Source organism: Polyodon spathula, chromosome 6 (genome assembly GCF_017654505.1).
Source record: "Polyodon spathula isolate WHYD16114869_AA chromosome 6, ASM1765450v1, whole genome shotgun sequence".
Taxonomy (NCBI): domain Eukaryota; kingdom Metazoa; phylum Chordata; class Actinopteri; order Acipenseriformes; family Polyodontidae; genus Polyodon; species Polyodon spathula.
This window is the reverse complement of record NC_054539.1, coordinates 22,281,591-22,297,478: the sequence shown is the minus strand read 5'-3', so window position 1 is coordinate 22,297,478 and position 15,888 is coordinate 22,281,591. Positions and strand designations below refer to the sequence as shown.

The 15,888-nt window shown below is 38.5% G+C and overlaps 1 protein-coding gene across 1 annotated transcript; it reads left to right on the top strand.

Moving 5' to 3' along the window:
- The first annotated feature begins 120 nt into the window (after positions 1 to 120).
- heca (hdc homolog, cell cycle regulator) lies at positions 121 to 14,021 on the top strand. Its single transcript, XM_041252529.1, has 4 exons — positions 121 to 457; positions 9,303 to 10,376; positions 12,073 to 12,227; positions 13,584 to 14,021. Exons 1-4 carry the CDS (start codon positions 301 to 303, stop codon positions 13,746 to 13,748), a joined length of 1,551 nt encoding a protein of 516 aa, XP_041108463.1. The 5' UTR covers positions 121 to 300; the 3' UTR covers positions 13,749 to 14,021.
- The last annotated feature ends 1,867 nt before the right edge of the window (positions 14,022 to 15,888 follow it).

The following is a 15,888-nucleotide window of genomic DNA, read 5'->3' as shown; positions in this document are numbered from 1 at the left end:
CCTATTAGTCCTATTTATAACGTTCAACCAATGGGCGGAGGAGGAGATGAGTCTCGTCACTGAGACTGGAGGAAAACAGCGTCTAGGTTGGTGTTCGGGATTCAGAATCGGAATGAAAACAAGAAAGAGGTCACGCCTTCTTCATGGTATGCAAACCCTGCTGCTAAGATTTGGACGGGAGTACTTAAACTGACACTTACTATAAAGATTTAACATATCGTTATATCCTTTATAAACCGAAGAAATGAGGGGCATTAGCTTCTGCTGAAATATCTTTAAAATTTGACCAGCAAAAACGCCATGCCCAACCAGAAAAACAGCAAGGGGAAGAAAAATAAACGCACTAATAGCAGTGGAGATGAACAGGAAAATGGAGCCAGTGCTGCAGCAACAGCAGCCCCGGTGGTAGCTACAACATTAGGGGCTACAGCTGCATCTCAAAATGAAAACAATAATGGTAAGAGCGATATCGTTGCTCACTGTTATGTGTGTGCAGGTCGTCCCATTGGAGGGAAATGGCAAGTGGACGGTATGTTTACATACATAACTCCACTTCAGATGATATGCGGGACAGCAAGGAAGCAAGCATACTGTACTTCGACTGCGTGGAAATTGTTTATGCTTTTGTGCGGGGAATACAATGTGAATTCTGGTGTTCACCTGCTTATGCACAACTTGTGCTTTAAATGCTATATATTTAATGTAGTACTATCTATAAAACCTACTGTGAGATGCTGATTGGAAATAATAAATACAGCTTTCAGTAGACGTAAGAGAAAGAGGAAATAACACTGCAGTATTGCAAAGTGCAGTCTGGAGTAATGCCTGTGCTGTGTCAACAGTTCTTGTGGGCACATTGTCACTCTGCTGTATTATAGCATATTATCTATGGGGCAGTAGATCATTTTTAGGCTTAAGCATAGTTAATGCTATGGAAGGCATTGGCTAAAACGTTTATCTGCTTGGCTTCTTTTGTTTTGCCTTAAGCTTTTGCTCATGTTTTGTTTCTCACCTACCAAAGTAATTTTAAAGGTTTATCATAATTTGTTTTATTTGAAAAAATACTCCACTGATGCAAACATCCAACATGTGTTGATCTAATAAGTCTCACCTGTTGTGCACTTCCTTTCACTTTATTGGTGTCGAATGTGCGGTTCTGAAAGAGACATAGTTATATATATATATATATATTATAAAAATATGAAACCTCTGACTACAAAGTTCAAGAACTATCTATCGTTTCACTTTCTTGGTCATTTTACCTGAAGAGTGAAATTGTCCCCACCTTTTTAATGTCTTCCTACCTGTCATTAACCAATCAATAATAATTGACTGATGTGCTTTGAGCCAGTAACATGCTTTGACCAGGAAGACACTGCTGAGGTGAAATTACTTGAAATAAGGCAGTAACAAACTCCCTTTGAATAAGACATGGAAACTGAAAACCTTCTTTAACCTAGTGGAGTACCAGATAGATCTATCAAACTACAGACCTTTTACCAGATACTGTAGGATTGCAAACATGATTGGATTCTGCAGGAAGCTGCTTTCCTTTTTCACCCTTTTTTGTGCACTTTTATGAATCACACTGAATGCACATGTACTAGTATCTCACTATGTGGAATTGCAGGTGAACTACTGTAGTTAGAGTAAGTTTAGTTTGTTGATGATCAAGGAACTTGCTGTGAGGCAGATTTTCTGATAGGAAATAATAATAGTTAGCGGTAGAGTAAGAAATAATGGAAATGCACAAAAAGTTTGATGTCTGTGACTAAAGTTGGCTTTTTTTTTTTAAAGTACTGTACAGTTTTTAAAAAACAAAACAAAAAACAGACTTTAAAAATAAATAATGCACTTGTTAGAGATTTGTGTAAGGACCCATAAACAACCACTACAATTTCCAGAGGGTCTTGTAGGAAACACTAGTTAATGTATAAAATATATTGTATATAATTATACAAGTTAACATACAAGAGCAAGATGATCCAACAACAATGACTTCTAATGACCTTTTAATAAAGCCCCTTTCACACTGTCACTCCTACTCCGGTCCCGACCCTGGTTCTGGCTACTTGAGATCACAGTCCTGCATCGTGTGAAACCACGAACGTATTTTTGTTGATTGAGACACACCATGAGTTAGATTGCAGCAGGGATGAAGAAACATTTGCTCTAATCCACATTTGCGGGCGATGGTTCAATCCAGAGAGGTTTGGATGGAAGCGTCCGTAACAAGCTATGCGAAAGGGTGAAATTGCACAGCCGACCCGCATGACACCGGGTAGACCATGCCAATGTGAAAGCAGCTGTAGGCTGTGGTACATTGTTACAGTTTCCTCCGCACGCCTCTAGAGAAACGGTTTATTAATAATCTCTTATGGGATTGGGCCAAGCTATGAAGTTTTCTTCTATGAGACCAGGGAAGGAAAATGCCAGCTTTTCCAAATTTTGGCCAATTCATGTTGTTTCTCTCCTTTTTTAAAAAAAAAAAACAAAAAAAACATGAAACACTAGAGAGGAACTAGAAGTATCAAATGTGAAGTTTCCATCTGCCAGTGGGACTGACTTTTTAATGAGATTTAAAATCACTTTCATCTCCATCAGCAGTAGATTGAGATCAAAACAATTTTTATTGACAATCCCTCAGCCCCAGTTAGAATGGTGGGCTGGTAGAACTTCATTTTTCCAATGAGCATCAGATTTCTGACTATAGAAAAAGATATGGTGCTGAACATGAAGGCTGGGACTATGGTATACATCAAACAAATACTGGATTTGAGGTTGGTATTCATTAATAAGTAGCCATTTTATTTTATTTTTTTAAACACAGGTGTTCTGTTTTGGAGTAATCAGCTCTATCAGTTTTATGCTGATTTCATCTCGATGCCGGATTGACGAACTGTTTAAGAATAACTTCTAAAAGATCATCTGAAACATGGCGTAGCGAAACAATTGAAGAAACTGTCACTAATTATGATGCAGATGGGAGCTCTGAAAGACTGGTAGAAAAAAAAAAACCTCAATTTAAAAATTGAAGGATGTGCTCAACCATATTGAATTTCAAACTCAAACCATTTCTTTACAAACAGTTTTGTGTAAAGTCACATTTTGTGTATAAGTATTTAAAAGTGGTAATAGCTAATGAAATAGTTCCGCAAACCATATCTGCTGTTCACTTTCAGTTCCTCTGCAGATCTCACATATGCAGGTTGATACATTTTGAACCAATTTGAAATGCCCAATTCAGATATTACCTACTGATCTGAAGAATTGAAGATCAATTACGAAGCAGCAGATGGTACCAAGCTACTGATCCCTGGAGATAAGGGCACAGCCAGGACTCCTTGGGAGCCTGGGGCCTGTTCCATAAAAGCAATTTGCGTGGAATTGCAGTCGCAGGCACTTCACAATCTAAAATTTGGGTTTCATAAAACTTTCGCAGGGCTGTGACGTTGCTGGTTTTGACTGAAATTTGCGACAGCCAGACAGCAACCGCAGTAGCAATTGTCATCGCAAATCCTGCTTTACGACATTCCCTGCTGCTCGTATTACTAGCTGGCCATCAATATGGCAGAGAAATCAAATAGGAAAGAGTATTTAGGGGCAGTCAAGTGCACTGGAGCAGACATTTTGAAAAGATCTTTGAAACAGACTTTAAAGTTGTCTGGATGTTAACAATGAAAAGAAAAATGACAGGTATGTTATTTAAACAGTTGTAGCAACACGTGGGGACATGTAACGATATATTTTTCGGAACCCCGCTACTGATTCTTAAATCACTGTATTTAAGATCAGACGGAGGACCTTCTGTATTTGCACTGTCCTCTAGATTTTGGAGTTGCCAGTGAAGACGATCCTGCTTATTTACCCATAAACCTTAGATCCATAACCCCTATAACAGAGCATGCAATTCTAATGGGCAATATATATATATATATATATATATATATATATATATATATAGATATAGTATATATATATATATATAATTGATTTAATAGTAAAGAATATATGATATATAATATTATATCTTATAATACCAATCTAACTGGGCACTTCTAAATAGTGTAGTTTGAATTTCCTCTTCTGTAATACTGCATGGGGTATCTGAATGGGATAAACCTTTTCACACCTATTGTTGTTGTCTTATGAAATGATTTGTAACTTAAAACTGTAAATATACTATTTGGAATCTAGATCACATCTATCTTAAAAAAAACCAAAAAAAAAAAAAAAAAAAAAACAGTTTTTTAGAAAATTGGAGAGAGGATTACCCTCCTCCAAATACACAGAGAATCCTCTCTTTAAAAAATTATTTTAAATTTGAAACATCTTGCTGCCACTATAAACAATAATATTATAAGTCAGTTTACAGTGACATAAGCCTAATGCCAATTGTGTGTTCGTTTTGGGGCTAAGTTAAGACCACTAAATTATTTAATTAAACCCAAAGCTTAACCTAGGCCTGTAGAATTTTCACACAGTACATCCACTGTATATTTATAGTTTAAACCTGTAAACACGGGTACATCCTGGTAACCCTATAAGGTGTGTTTGAGTACAAAATATAATTCTTTGTGTATCAGTTCCATCGAGCTGTATAACTAGTTACATTTGTTTTGTGCATGTTTAATCTGCTGTTTAGTCTTTTACTTGTCGTTTGAACATTCAAATCATTATATACCTCCCTTGCATCCAGACACCCCAGTTTTATTTACTAAGAATTACAAACTTTGCAGTTTGCACTTTGACGTAATTTTCTGGTGCACCAAAAAAGGTCCCTTGAAGAAATTGTGTTTTTTTTTTTTTTTTCAGAGCAGAGTGGTGTTTTTTTATATTTCTTTGTTAGCAGACAAGCTAAAAAGTGTTTCAGTTTATTTGTAAACTACATTGTGGTTACTGCCCCTTTCAGATTGGCGCTCCTACCTGGGTCCTGGGCCACAATCCTACGTAGTGTGAAACCATGTACACGGGTCGCGTGATGGGCGTTCGTAAGCGGACAAAGTAACAGACATCCATGCTACCAAAGCTATGCGTTTATACAGGCATACTGTAATTGAAAAGACATGAATAAATAAACATTTGAACAGAATGGGATTCATTTACAATCATTTGCAAAGTCTAAGTGCTGGCACAAATCACACAGATCCTTTTCAAAATATGCAGTGCACTTACCGCAGCCTGTCTTTGTGCATTTGGCACAGCTGTCAACAGTAACCCAGGCTTCTGGCACCAAATACTCCATGGGCATATACTAGTACAATGAAAGCTTCTTTGTCCTCCAAGGGCATTGACCGGGGATCATCTTGTAATTGTCGGTGGGCTTCTGCTTCAGTGCAGAGTTGTATGTGGTGAAGCAATGCGCTCTCATCAGTGATGCGTTTTGCATATGCCGTGGGCCCTGGAACTTCCCTTGAAATATTATGTTCTCCACCTGCAACTTCAACACCAGGATTTATAGTATTCTAAACAGTGCCATTATTACCAGCCTCTTGAGTGCCAGATGGTGCTGGCACTACCGCTGGAGAAGCGGCTGCCTCAGGTGCAGGGGCGATGCAGGTGAAGTGGGCGGCATCCTTGCAGGGGCTGCCACAAGATTGCTGCTTCTCCCACGGGATTTCCTGCACCTTCGGTGTCACAGCTGCTGGAAGAGTCATCTTCACAAACCCAGTCTGCTTCAGAGCCAGATTTGTCCAATTCCAAACACTGCTTTGCTGTTCTGCATCTTCAGCAATCCATTTTCAATGTGTATTGGGGTAACAATGAATTTCTGACAGAAACGAGTGACTAGTAACCAGAGTGCAGACAGCCAGCCTGGCGCTGTGACCTGTCAAGGCTGTTTGATGGGCTATCAGGAGGCTCATTGAAACAATAGAAATGTCAGAATACCTCTCACTTGAGGAATGCAGACCGACATACTCAAACTTCAATACATGGCAGCAAGTCCTGACCGATACTGTGAATACAAATAATACTGCAACATTTAATTGTTATAATATGTTTTATATGTATCGGTCAATTTGACCGCTCCTGGTCGGAATAGTTATGACTATTTTATTTTGCTCATTTTTTAAGCTATGCAAATCTTTCTTTGAAGGGTAATTAGTATATATATATATATATATATATATATATAATATATATATATATATATATATATATATATATATATATATATATATATATATATATATATATATATAGGGAAAGACAGGAAAGCACAGCTCCGTATCTTAAACACACGCACCACAATTTAAATTTAAATTCCAAAAACGGTCTGCCTTGGTCATTCTATTGTTAACTTTTGTCACTGTAACATATGCAAATATGTAAAAAATTGCAATATTGGATACTGGCGACTTGTATGTGGAATCATAATAACAATAATACAATTTTTTTTCTTGATACCAGTATTTTCTTCCAGGCCCATGCATCTGAAAAAGCTTCATGAAAACATATTTTGGTAATTGCAGTTGTGTGCACCAATTATTGACTTTAAACATGATATTACATTGAAACTACATGCATTTTTTTTTAAATCACAGGATTGAACAAGAAGGGCGATGTATTATCATTTTAATGATCATTTTAATGATCAAACTGTATCAAAAAAGCAGTGAAATGCATTGGAATAAGGGAAAACTTTAACCCAATGATGGTAAACTTTTCTGGTATAATAATAACTGTGTGAATGCTTGCAGTAATATTGTCTGGTTACCAGTTGGGAAATGGTTAATGTTTTGCCATAGTCCATGTAAATATCTGTGAAACACCCACGAGCCAACGATACCATACTTGAGTATGGCTTGCAATCTGCCGTTTGTCTGAAAAAATATTTGTATCCAAGATCACAGGCTGTCATTGACATTTTCTACAGGTGGTCTGCACATTAGTGCACAAACTGTTTTGCAGTCTGTTCAAAAGTTTCTACATTAGAGAAGACCAGTTCTCTTAATCTTTCTGTTGCATCATATTTTGTTTTATGAAAAAAAAAAGTGACATTTCAGGAAAAGTCCAAATATTTTACAATCTGTTGCGACTCTCAGTACATTGAGATGGGAGTTGTGCTTTCTACTGGTGTTTTTCTGCAAACGCTGCCAATCCAGCATATATTTCAGATTTTCCATGGTTGTGACTGAATAGTTTCACACAACTCGCAAACAATTTATATAGGTCTAGTGAATCAGGTAGAGTGAATCACATGTCACGTGACAATTTTCACATACATTTAGGGGATTTTGTAATTTTAATCATTTTGTGACGCGCCAGAAAACAGCTATGGACAACATACAATTAAATGAATGCATTTTGACATTCAAATAACTATATTCTACCTACCAGTATATGTAAAACATATTTCAAAAACTGACCCTTGTAAAAGTTTACCATGATTTCCCCAGGTATGCATTTTCTATACATTTTCTACCATGCTTTTTCCATGCTTAACCATAAATCTATATGATTTTGTATGCTTGCCTGTGATGTACCATGGTTTCAGTATGATTTTCTACATTTTGGTTTATAAGACACACTGGGCATCATTTACTAAGGTTCTTAAAAGTAGCCATAAGATGCGTGTTAACACAATCCCCTAACGCCCATTGAAACTATAAATAAGCTGGTATTTACAAATGTCAATTCCGCTTATTGAGACATGTGCTATGGAAATCATTCGCATATTAAGACATGCCTTATCACAGAAGATAAGGCGCGTCTTAATGAAATGACAACATAGGGGCCACTGACTAGAAAGGAATGAGCAGAGGTTGAGATACGCGGTTGTCAGTTCTTGACTTTTACTAAATATATGTATTAAATACTCTGCTTTTGAAAGGCAGGATCGCAAACATAAATAAATAAAAACTTATAAACAGTCTAGACACCGTCATGACTGCACAGTATATATAAAAAGCATTTTGTTTATACAGTATAGTAGCCTAGGGGGGGGGGGGGGGGGGGGGGGGGGGGGCGGGGGGGGTGGGGGGGGGGGGGGGGGGGGGGGGGGGGGGGGGGGGGGGGGGGGGGGTGGGGGGGGGGGGGGGGTGGGGGGGGGGGGGGGGGGGGGGGGGGGGGGGGGGTGGGGGGGGGGGGGGGGGGGGGGGGGGGGTGGGGGGGTGGGGGGGGGGGGGGGGGGGGGGGGGGGGGGGGGGGACGGGGGGGGGGGGGGGGGGGGGGGGGGGGGGGGGGGGGGGGGGGGGGGGGGGGGGGGGGGGGGGGGGGGGGGGGGGGGGGGAGAAAGTAACCTGTGTAGAGAGGCATGTGTTGCGAGTGATAAACTTCTCTGTGATACCACGCAAAAACAATTAGCGAATTGGCTTGTTCTATTTAAAGCGAATGACACAGAATTGGTCGAATTGTGTATCTTTAGTGTTTGCAGTTAGCAAGTCTGTCGAGCTGCCTAAAAAGAAAAAACTGAATAGTGGACTGCAAGGAACCAAACGAGGATTGCAGCGAGTGGGTCAAGCTGGAGTTCACTGGCATCAAGGAACAACACCAGGGAACTGCCATATGCTAATAGAATAACAGAAAGCACTATCTCGGCTTCTTAGCAAGAAAGGCAATGTGAGTAGCAGTCTGAACCTCACTATTAAGATTGCCATTGTTGGTAACACAGTCGTGGTTGTAAAGTGTCTTAAGAGCAGAGGGTAAAATAAGCTATCAAAGAAATGTATGGAATATGTTGAAGATTTAGGCAATGAAAGACAAAACACAAGATTATAGTTCATTGTTTTAATTCTCGCTGGAATTGAGTGGTGGTATCTGTGGAAAGAAACAAAGATATTTACCAGTGAAAACCACAAGTGGCAACCATACCACAAACAAGGTTGAAAATACTTACCTTGGGAGCCTTCACTGCCACCTCCTGGAAAACCTTCACCTGGACCTTCAGGAAGACACCACTGTTCCACCACTTACCCCTAGAGGTCGCCATAAGCAGGACTCTGGCAACAAGTGAGATCGTGTGTGGCGGGACTTGAACAAAAATACTTGCCTGTAAATAACAAACAAGCCTGGTGGCTGACAGTGAAACTGCATACAGTCTGGTTTATTACAGTTCACAAACTACCACTGTGTGTACTGCTGGAATGTGTGACCATTTTTAGAGCATATACTTTTTTTTTTGGAAAGCCTGAAATATAAATCTTACTTTTAATACGGAGGTTTACAAATATCTGAATAATTTCAAGGAGCAAGTAGGAAGATAATTATTTGTTTTGGATTAGAAGTGTCATTTAGATTTTTATCTGCAGGGATTGATTGCAGTATACTGTAGATTAATGTAACTCTTTTGGCTTTTACAGAAGCACCTTGTGCTACCCCTTTGATCTGCAGTTTGGGCAGACTTATCGACCTGGAGAAGGATGACTACCAGAGGGTGGTCTGCAACAGTGAGCTGTGCCCTTACGGAAACTGGATGCACCTGCAATGCTTTTTCGAGTGGGAGAGTAGTATTCTGGTGCAGTTTAACTGCATTGGCCGGGCACGCAGCTGGAATGAAAAGCAATGCCGGCAAAACATGTGGACAAAGAAGGGATATGACCTGGCCTTCCGCTTCTGTTCCTGCCGCTGTGGACAGGGCCACCTTAAGAAAGACACAGACTGGTACCAGGTGAAGCGTGTGCAGGATGACCGAAAGAAGAAGGTGCTGCCTGAGAAGAGCCTTGGCAAGCTTAGCTATAGTGCTGATGGAGAGTTGCCTGAGCTCCCCAGGAAAGGGAAGCATCCTCCAGGGAACAAACCAGTGCACAGGTCTGTGGGACTTGACCTGCCGCGAAGGCAATCCATAGACAGACAGAACTCACAGGAGAAAGGTGCAACAGGCTTCTCCTGCAGCAACAACCTTGGCCTCCGCTCACCCTGTGTTTCACCTGGTCAGTCCCCACCTTTGGGTTTCTCCTTCTTCTCTTCCCCCTCTTCCGGTGGGCCACGCAGCTCCCGGCACTTAGGCGAGTTCCTCAAGAATGCTGTCCACATGGAGAGCCACCGGAAGCACTTGTCCACTAGCGCAGGGGCGGTACGGAATGCCTATTTTGAGCATGCGGCAGGGCTGCAGATGCCTCGGCTCGCGTCTGGGGATGCCCCTGTGCAGTTCCTCCGGCGGCTGGACCTGTCAGAGCTCCTGGCCCACATCCCTCGTCATAAGATCAACACCTACCATGTGCGCATGGAGGACGACGCTCAGGCTGGCCAGGGGGAAGACCTCAGGAAGTTCATCCTGGCAGCGCTCAGTGCCAGCCACAGGAACGTGGTCAACTGTGCCCTGTGCCACAGGACACTGCCCATCTTTGAGCAGTTCCCACTCGTGGATGGGACTCTTTTCCTTAGCCCCTCTCGGCACGATGAGATTGAATATGATGTTCCTTGTCACTTACAAGGTAATTGCTTTCTGTTTGTGTGCAGTGTGTCCTAAGTATGCATTAGTGCTGTTGAAAATATTAGAAAAAACTTTTGAAATACTGAAGTGCATATCATAAGTAGTAGTTTATTTTATTCATGTAATGCTGGACCAGTGTATACCAGTCACCTTCTAGAATGATGTACTGTGCCTACATTCTTGTACAAATCTTTTTAGTATTATTTTTTATTATTTGTTCTAGGATAAACCAATAAAGTAAAAATATAGTAGGCAGAATTGTAGAAAAAGTTAATATTCTTTGAAAGACATTTATTCATCGGTGGGAACTTCCTTTCAGCTGTCCAACAAAATATTAGTTAAATGTTATTTATCATTAAGGCTGTAAGAAAATCATGGGCCATTAATTTGTTGCAAAAAACGGAACTTTTAACACAAACCACAACTTTTAATGTGACTACAATGTTTCTATTATTTATATGTAATTTATTTGCAAAATAATGCTGAAAAATAAACTGAAACCGAAAAGGAAACATCACTCTCACATTGTCTTTTGCTAGAGGGGTTAGCAACAGGAAAGAAGATTGTGGGCTGTGAAGCAAGTACTGTACTTAGTTATTGTTAAATTTTGTGACTGAAGGTTTATTGCTGTTTTGCAAATACTGTAGTGGCTGTTCAATTTTATAAGTGAGCTTTTACTGTTATGTACTGTACTGTTAAGTACTGTATGTTATGCATATTTCTTGTTAGCTGCAACTCTTCACTTGTAGTGAAACACAGCGTAAAACGTTTTATTTCAAATGGAGATAAAGAGGGAGTCTTAAGAACTTATGTTCTGTTTATATTTATGACCACGCCGATTGTTAACCCATTGAAAACCTGCAGAAACACTGTACTATACTGCTGCACAAGGAAATTACCGTTCTTGCTAGTTAATTGTGGTATGCCACTGAACACCTATTTTATTTGGTGCAGTAGTTTTTGCGTAGCAGTGTGTGTCTATAGCATAATGCAGAAACAGCTTATATGTTTTGTAGCTACGGTATTTGTGTTTTGAGGCAATACTGTAAAGTTATTTTAAAATAAAAATGTGTGTTACACCTTGATAGTGTAAACTTAATATAAATAATTCTGTATGACCACAGAAGAAACCAAATGGTTCGATGATTAGTAAAGTTGCAGTTGGTATTACTGTAAGGGGCTGGTAATTGAGTTTTACCAGGAGAAGCGTCCCATGTGATAAAATTTGACTGAATTTTGTTTCCTGTGCGTCACAAAATGTTCCGACAAATATGACCAGAATTATATAAAAAGACTCCTTGTTTTTCGTTGAGTAGTGTAGTTATGCCAAGAATGAGTCGAATAGGTTGTTACTTCTTTTCCTGACGCATGAAATAACCACAGCACTTTATGAAGTATTCTGTTTATATCCCAAGTATAATGTAAGTGTCTAACAACTGAATTTGGAGAATTCCTTTTAGATGAAGTTCTTCGTGTGTCTTCATTTAGGAAAGTGAGCTTTGCCTGATTTTCTGTCATTGGATTAATGAATGCAAGATGATTCCAAAATGAGATCCAGTTAAAAAAAAAAAGAAAGAAAATCATAATCCTAGAGAAACATTGAATATGAAAATGTTTTAAATATAACCTGAAATGTTCCAGCTAAACTAAAAGGCTAATTTTCTGTATCAAATAACTTTTTTTTTTCTCTTTTGAAGGGAGGCTGATGCACCTGTATGCAGTCTGTGTAGATTGCTTAGAGGGAGTTCATAAAATTATATGTATTAAATGCAAATCCCAATGGGACGGGAGCTGGCACCAGTTGGGAACTATGTACACTTATGACATACTTGCTGCGTCTCCGTGTTGTCAAGTAAGTATTTGAAGGTGAAGGTAGGGGTGGGGTAAGGCTTATTGATATCCATAATTTTGAATATTCTGTCCCACAATGAAATTGCCATCACACATAAAGTACAAACGAAGTTCCTTTTTGTTCTTCAGCATTTTTTGATTTTGGTGATTATGAAGGGACTAAGGCAGCAGTAGTGAATGAGTGACATTTAACCTAGAGTTTAAAGTCTTGTACATTAACTGAAGAATATTTTTCTAATGTATATTGTTGTACGCAGCCACTGTGAGAATGTTTGTTTTTTACATTTGAATAGTCTTGACCTGTATTTTTATTTAAACAGAATTCCTAGTAGGCTCTGGTACATAAGGTTCTAAACACAAGTACATAACAAGTGATAATGTTTCTGTATAGGGCTACTGATTTTCTATTCTGGGGAATAGCAAATTCCGTTTAGAAAAAAAAAAAAAAAGAACAATTCTGTTTCTTCTGATGTTCCCCACTTTTTGTCAATTTATTGATGATTAAACATGGCATTTGAACGTAAATATAATGATAATACTTGTTTGACTTATTGCTGGCATTACAATAAAAAATATGACAGTTTAGTAACAGTCCAGCAGTGTCATGTGAGAGTAATCCTATTTACAATACTCCACAAATGAAGCTTAGTGTTTTACTGGCATTATAGTAACCAGGATAAAATATGAAACAGTTTGATAAAAAAAAGCATGTTGACTGACTCCTTGCTACAGAGGTTCACTGCTGTGTATCACTTAACTAATTTAAATAATTTAATGTAAACGCATCATTAATACTCCCAGTTGTTTCTTTGCTAATTCTGCCTTGTTGTTTTCAAAATTCAACATTATATTATAGCTTTATGAAATGCAGGTAGAGTGGTACTGACTTGTACATGGTCAATCAAATGACAACAAAATTAGCAAAATAGTATCCCACCACTGCATTTTTTTTCTTTGTTGGTGCAGTCTCCGTGTTGTTTCAGCAGAGATATGTGAGTGAAGACATTTGATTAAATAACTCAACTTGGCTGGGTGTAGTGTAAAAAAAAACCCAAAAAAAAACCAAATGCAGAAAACTGGAGTTGCGTGGAGAAAAAGACAACACTGCAAAATTCCATTCCCCAAATGCCCAATTCCGCGATTACATGACTGCGGAAAATTGGTAGCCCTATCTGTGTTTTCTAGTTGTTGAAACATCTATATAAAGAGAGTAGAGTAGAGCAATTATGAGTTGGGGACAAAGCACATCGTCATAGTGTCATGAAATGATACTGTGTTAGTGTCTTCATTTTCTAAGCATGTAGTTTTGTTAATGTTTTCTAATTTCTTTTCATTCTTGCCTCCCGCTCACTCCCAGGCCCGTCTCAACTGTAAGCACTGTGGGAAGCCTGTGATAGACGTGCGAGTGGGGATGCAGTATTTTTCAGAGTACAGCAATGTACAGCAGTGTCCACACTGCGGGAATTTAGACTACCACTTTGTGAAGCCATTCTCCTCTTACAAAGTGCTTGAGGCCTATTGACGAACGATTTGCTAGTGTAGTATATATATAATTTATATGTTATTCATATATTAAAGTTTAACAAAAAGCATCCTATTTTTTCAACAAAAAAGGGTAAAGGGGAAAAAAGCACAAAAAACAACTTCTTTTTACTTTAATACAATGTTAATTCAGCATACAAATCATTAAACTCAGCAACTGGTAACTTAAAGAAACAAGGAACTTCCAAATGTGTATATAAAGCTGAGATAAAAAAAGAAGTTACAAAAAACTGTGACAAGTGAATGTATCTAAACCAGATTTTTTTTTTTTTTTTTTTGTAAAAAAAAAAGTCATAAAATTAATGCAAGGTTTTAGTATCATATATATATATATATATATATATATATATATATATATATATATATATATATATATATATATATATATATATATATATATATATATATATGGATTTAACAGGGTTCCAAGACAGTGGACCTCCATGGCTGTTTACATGACATAAATTAATGTCAGTTAAATGTGATTAACTTTGGTACTTTTTCAAACACATTTCATTTATAATTCAGTGCCAGTAAATAGTCTATGCTCACTAGCCCTTGCTTACAGAAGTATAGTGAGTTTCAGTTTTCTGCTACATTACTGCACCCTGTTCTGCGTTCTTCTGTAATAATGTATTTTGTAATACCTACTGGAATTTGTATGGCCCTCTTATATTTCAATGACGAGACAAAAGCTATTTGGGATTCCCTAAAAAGTGCATCTAAGAATTAGTAATACAATTTTATCTTTGATTGTGAAGTGCCTTGAGACCTTGATGCAAATGTCTGCTAGATGTTATACCAGTCAAATGTCTCTACTTAGGGTTTTATTGCCAATATGAAACCGTCAAGGTTGACGAATATCTTTAAATACCTAAATTTAATTTTGTGAATGCTTGAGAGCAGCTGAGGTGGAAGTAATGTATTAAGCAACTGAAAATGTGCAGCTGTGTGACCTATTGGCTGTACAGTCAAAGCGGCAGATACCTACTAAAATCACAAAGACAAAAGAAAAAGCATCAGTTCAGTTGTTTCAAGAATTGGAACTGACATTTATTGATGACATGTGAAGAGTGCTTGTTGAAAAACTGTTTGGTAAAAATCTGGGAATGCCTTGTATCAAAGTGGAGTTTTCTTCAGGGAACAATTTCACTGCTTACTTTTAGGATACTCCCAAAGGGGAAAAAAAGTTGAAGCCATGCTGACTTCATTGTGGCCACGAGGTTCAAAATCTACAAACAGAATTTTCACATGCATGCCACATTAAAGCCAACGGACAAAGCTTTTGGTGTCCTTTTGAAAACAACTGTTAGTGGTCTCTTCCCAGTTGAGATATGAAGTCTTGTATCTTTGTTAAAAGGACACTGCGCTTTGCATGTACCCTTATAAATGCATGTACCCTTATAAAAAAAGAAAAAAGAAAGGTTCTTTGCAGTTTATGGATCTTCACAGTAGATGAAAACGTACTTACTGCTTCTGTGCTGGGAAGGTGCACTAAATGTGAGGCTACAGTGAAGACACCCCGTTTTAAAGGGCAATGCCAAAGAAACCAAGTACTTGATATGTGCTTGTAAGGGTCCTTATCCATTGTTCTGTCGGCAATAAAGCATTTCATTTTGATCATCTTCCTTTACACGAAAAGTAGTGGAGCTTACTGCAATAAAACTATGCCACCTGCTGTGTGCTATACTGCACTGCAGTATGTTCAGGTATTAGTACCCACAGGGTTATGGCACCTAGTGACCTGCAGTAGTGTAGTACTCCATGTTGATTAGACTGTGGTGCTAATAGTTTAAGTATACCATGGGGTCATATAAAACATGAATGATTGAATTGCAAAACATTTTAAAAAGGTTGCATTGTATAGCATTGCCATATTCCAAAATAGATACCCTTTTAAAACCCTCTTAAAATAAACATGCAAGCGACCTTTCATTTCTTTAAAGGTAAACAAGCAAAGTTTTGTGTCCGTGAAATCCACTACATATAGCAGTAGAAATCATGTGTGATGTTCTGCGTCTATGAAAAGATAAGTCTTGTTAAGTTGAGGATTAACATAAAGGCGGCTTTCACATTTTAAAGTTAGATAGGTTTAACTATTTCACTGCATTGATGCAGGC